Consider the following 5535-nt stretch of genomic DNA (forward strand, 5'->3'; position numbering starts at 1 on the left):
TCTTTTGTACTAGCATAGAGATTCACCCATTGTGGTGATTCCATTTCTTTTATGACTAGTATAAAGGTTCACCCATAGTTGTGATTCCGATTTATTTCGTCCAGCATAGTGTCACCCATAGTTGTGATCTCATTTTTTTTCCTGACTAGCCTAGAGGGTCACCTACTATATAGTTGTGATTCCAGTTTATTTTGTCTAGCATAGAGGGTCACCTATAGTTGTGATTCCAATTTTTATTGTGTAGCACAGTTGTCAAATATATCGTTACTTGTTTGGACGCATTACAACCGGACAGCCTAAGCTCACCCATTATCGTGACCCTGGTTTTCGAGTTAGGCTCCTGTTCAATTACTTGCAAGGCTTGCTACTCGGTGATAGTTCTTTCTTGAAACGCATTTTTACAGCCATTGTGCATTTTCCCCAGCTCCATCTTCATCCTTTCTTCCATGAGACTCTTGCGTAAGGCTAGAACGTCTTTCCCCTCCGTGTAATTTCTTGCACGGTCAACATCGTACCTTGTGCTGTTGAGTTTGTTCTTGTCGCTGTCTCCACAAGAAGTTAGCAAAATGACTGCTGCTGGAAACAGTGCATTTGTGGACTTGGCAGAAAGACAAGGCTATGAGGGAGAAGCCTTGCGAAGGTATGTGCGGGAGCTCATGAATGAAGACAAAGCCCGGAGAAGAACAGAGCAAGAAAGGATGCGCTATGAAAGAGAGAGAGCGCATGAATTAAGAATGCAGGAGATGGACGCCCGATTGGCACAACTCAATCACTTGTCACCTCAACCCAATGTTGCCAAAGTCCAGCAGGACAATCGCAGGAGGACCCACTTCATTGAAGGGTTCACCAAGGAACTCCCTACAGTGGAACTGAAGGTGACCACGTCCCAGCTCAGCAAGAAGTGCGGACTGGGGGCAGGGAGTGATCTTGCACATGAGGGCTACAACTCATGCTTGGGTCAAAAGCCCGTGAAGGGTGTACAGCGAGTGCCCCTCAGGTGCATGAAGGCTGCCAAGCCGGAGCCTAAAACTGTTAGGACGCAACCTGCATGGGAAGACGACTGGCTCGGTGACATTGACCTTGGTGAGGTAGCTTGGCTAAGTGAGGAGGCCCAAAAGTCTTCCTCCTCCAGCAGTGAGTCTGAGCTTCGTACGCCAGAAGTTAATTCTGGTGAAGGTGTGCCACTTTCCACCACAGGGGATAGGGCTACTCCAAGCGCCATGCCAGAGACCTCAGAGGAGAGCCAGGGGTCTCCCTTTTCCCACCGTGATTCTGAGCCGAGTACCCGCAAATTCAATCCGGGTGAAACTGTGCCACTGAACACCACTGGAAATAGGGCTATCTCAATCACCAGGCCAAAGGTCTCAGAGCAGGCAAGAGGCGAACCACCCATCAGCGCCGAGACCCCAAGGAGCCAGACAAAGCTCATCAGGTTCCCACTGCTGGATGAGACATTGGTAAACAACAGGGCACCCGCCAACTCGAACGAGGTGGAAATGAATAACCCCTCTAAGGCTGAGTTCCTGGTAAAGGATGAGGTGCCCCTTAAGATCACCCGAGGTTCTCACGATCCTGCTGAGGCCCTGCGCCAGCATGTAGTTGTCCCCCATAATTCACGCTTGTCGGTGCTACGAATGGCCCATGAGGGACTGGGAGAGCACTCTGGGGTGAAGCGCACAACCCAACTGCTGCAGCCCCATTTCTTCTGGCCGGGCTTGCAGAAGGGTGTTAAGGCTTCCGCAACCTCTTGCCATCCGTGCCAAGTCATCGGTAACTCTAAGAAAATAGTGCCGAGGGCCTCGCTCCAACTTATCCCATCCATAAGTGTTACAGAGATGACACAATTCTTTTATTGGTTTGGCTTTCTAGCCCCATTTCAGAGGGACGAGGGTTTCCACTTCATGGCAGAAGAGTCACGACCTCTGACCATACTCTTGATTCATTTTTGGCTTCACCAGGTGCAGGCAGGAATTCCCAACTGTGGAGTTTACTTAAATGGCAGCATAAATTTCTTCCAGACATGGGAAAAACTCCAAACTCAAGAGAAAGAGCTCTCAGGCATGGGCTCATCTCTTGAACATCTTGGTTCCTATCACGCTGACCATGTGTTCCCACAGACATTCCTAACGGACCATAGCCATCTAACCTACTTGACTGAGCTACGTAATGGGAATAAAGGGCTCATGAGGTGGGGCATAGACCTCCAGAACTACAACTGGAAGGTTAAGCGCCTAAAGAACTCGTATGAGAGAGATGTGTTCTCCCGGCATTAGTGCCCAATGCACAGTGCCATGTCCATGGAGTAGCCATAGTCAGTAGGTAAATTTAGTTTGTATGAAAAAATATTTATTGGCCTTGGTGTCTCCCCAGGTAGATAAACTTGAGGAGCCATCTTGGCATCATTATTTGCATTTAATTTATTTTCATGTATTTATTTTATCTTTTTTTTGCATATATGCCAATTTTCTTTAATTTTATGCCAACCCCTGCACTAGGTCACTTAACTTTAACCATCTTTTACATTTTAATTTTCAATTTTGCATTTTTAAATTTTTCAGTTGCTGCCTCACAGCCAGCATACTTATTTCTACGTGGCACTTAAAGTTAATTTACTGTCAAATTAACGTAAAATGGTGACCCTAGTTGCAGCTTAGATATTTATCCATTATCATGGTGAGACTCACTGAGGGAGGAATCATTAAGGCTAGTGGCTTCAGACCTTGCTTGCAGAGTTCTTGTCCTGTTTAAGGGCAAAATCTCTGCTAAAATGGGGGGCAGTTAGTAATGGCGGTCATTACGCCACCTTTTTCAAATAACAAAAGACCCCCCCCCAGCAAGCATGAGTCAAAATGCCACGAGTTTTGGGACCCTACCCAGAGTTTCACCCCCCTCCAACCATCCTATACCAGTCTACTCCCCCTGAGATCTCAATTTCAGCTACCTTCTACGAGTCACATGACAACATCGAGGTCCCAGGAGAAGGAGGGAAGCGAGCTTTGAAGGATGTGGGGACACGTGATCAAGCCTGACCAATAGGACAACGGTCAGGCCAATCCCCCCCCCCCCAATTGGGGGTCAAGTGGGGTTGATCTACCCAGGGAAAACTGGAGATCTTCTTCTTATCTCAACCTCCATGAGGATAACATCTCCTCTTCTTCACTCAACCTCCTTGAGGGAAATACCATCTCTCTTCACCCTCAAGACATCAGGGAGGCAGGACCTCTGTCTACATATCCTCCATAAGGGAAGGAAAAGAGAGTCCTTTTTACTAAAGGTAAGGTGTCTGATTTTGAGATTCTCAATATCCTTACCCAACCTCCCATCCCTTCCTTATCACATCCCATTTTTCCTTATCCTCTAAAGAAATCCTACCCACTGAACCTTGTATCCTATCCCCTATACCCAGACCACGTGTGCTGTTTAGTCCTAGTTTTAATTAATTCACCCTGTGACAGTGTTGATTCCCATGTGTAACGTTTAAATCCCTAAGCTTGGCATTTTCATTTAATTTGCTTAAAAGTTTTAACCACACGACTTCATCGTGTTCCCAGCCGGTAGAAGTAAGTGTGCTGATAATAATTCAATTTATTTCCCCCTTCCAGGGAACGTGATTGCTGTGCTGGAGTTTCCTCCACGGTCCCCGCAAACTCCATCCGAAGCTCCTCGTGGCATAAATTATAATATAAATAATTAGCTGTTGTGCTCCCCTTTTCTTTTATTAATTTTTATTTAAATGTTATTGTAAATACATATATTTGTCAGTATTCCTTGTATCATTGCTGACTGGAGACCTACCATTGTTATTTGTTTTGTTATGGCCCTTGGGTCCCTTAAGCAAGGCCGGACTCGAAACAGTGGCCCGTAACAATATATATATATATATATATATATATATATATATATATATATATATATATATATATATATGTGTGTTGATATTTATCCATATTAACTTATTAGGGGTAATTTGAATGAATTACTATCAATTGTGTCACGTGGTGGGCCGGGAAGTCGGGTAAAACTCGCTGGTAAGAGACTGATGTCTCGCCAGGTAAATCCTAGAACAGCTGATTAGCCGTTAGGTTCCGTTTTCTTTTATGGCCTCTCGTGGCATGGTTGGTTTCGACCTGGCCTTTCATTAGAAGGGGCCAGTGTTCGATCCCAAGTATGAGGTAGAAATTTATTTCTATTTGAACACGATTTTGTGTTGATATTTATCCATATTAACTCATTAGGGGTAATTTGAATGAATTACTATCAATTGTGTCAAGTGGTGGGCCGGGAAGTCAGGTAAAACTCGCTGGTAAGAGACTGATGTCTCGCCAGGTAAATCCTAGAACAGCTGATTAGCCGTCAGGTTCCAATTTCTTTTATGGCCTCTCGTGGCATGGTTGGTTTCGACCTGGCCTTTCATATATATATATATATATATATATATATATATATATATATATATATATATATATATATATATATATATATATATATATATATGTTACACCCAATCTGTGAAATTGTCCATTTCATGAAGTGGGCTTACCATTTCCCCATTTCATGAAGTGGGCTAACCATTTGCCCAGTTCATGGAATGGGCAAGTGGTTAGCCCACTCCATGAAATGGGCAAATGAACCCTCACCTATTTCATGAAATATGCAGCCATGATGCATGAAAATATATCTTTGTTACAAAAAGAATCTTTTTATATATATGAATCTCGCTCTGCTGCTCCAAGATCAAATCTTTCTGCGCTTCAATGTCATACAATATTATTCAGAGAAATTCAAATAAACGATCGTTATAACGACCATTAAAGTATTTGTGCAGGAAGGGGGGAAAACTAACCAACACGAAAGGACTTTACTGAATGAAACAAGCTACTTTAAACACAACTTAGTGAAAGAAATATTACTAAAACTGAACAGCAATAAATACGGACATACACAAACTGGTTATATATTTTTTTCTTAATATAGGGGTCAAAATAAGGAAAATTAATACAAATTATTTTGTTGAAGAAAAAATTTTTTTTTAATTAGATAAAATACAATCTTTTTAAAAATCTGTTTTTATCATTAAAATATAGTCAAATTTCACGTCTATGAAAGCAATGGTCATACACATCAAACAGATTTATTAGTAATTATTTGTCAATATTGTCACATGATTTGTGGCTGTGGCAGGCACTGTTGCATCGAAGGCTAGCTTTCAAACTAGAACACCACTTTGACAAGCAATTGCTCCTGCAAAGACATCTCTGGTATCCTTGGCCACCACACACACTTCCTGCTCGAACTAGTTCGCGAATACTTAACTGTTGTTTGGGGATATTTTCAGGCAAAAGTCCTTTGTACTGAACAAATTCGAATGAATTTCTGTCAAGTTTACTATTCATATTTCCACTTTTTATGCAAATCACATAACCGCTGTCTTCAACTGCTAATACAGCACCTATTATGTTAGGGGTGTCTCCTTTACTATGGTCAAATTGAGACACCGGTAAGGACACATTGTCTCCAACATCAAATGCTCGCATT

At 42.7% G+C, this 5535-nt stretch overlaps 1 protein-coding gene across 1 annotated transcript in view; it reads right to left on the minus strand.

Moving 5' to 3' along the window:
* Positions 1 to 5141: 5141 nt before the first annotated feature.
* LOC137622428 (uncharacterized) overlaps positions 5142 to 5535 on the minus strand; it is a 1098-nt gene continuing 704 nt past the window's right edge. The window contains exon 1 of the mRNA XM_068353037.1: positions 5142 to 5535. This exon is cut by the window's right edge and continues 704 nt beyond it. Coding sequence (XP_068209138.1) covers positions 5142 to 5535 — 394 coding nt within the window.

The sequence above is a fragment of the Palaemon carinicauda genome, chromosome 29, assembly GCF_036898095.1.
Source record: "Palaemon carinicauda isolate YSFRI2023 chromosome 29, ASM3689809v2, whole genome shotgun sequence".
Taxonomy (NCBI): domain Eukaryota; kingdom Metazoa; phylum Arthropoda; class Malacostraca; order Decapoda; family Palaemonidae; genus Palaemon; species Palaemon carinicauda.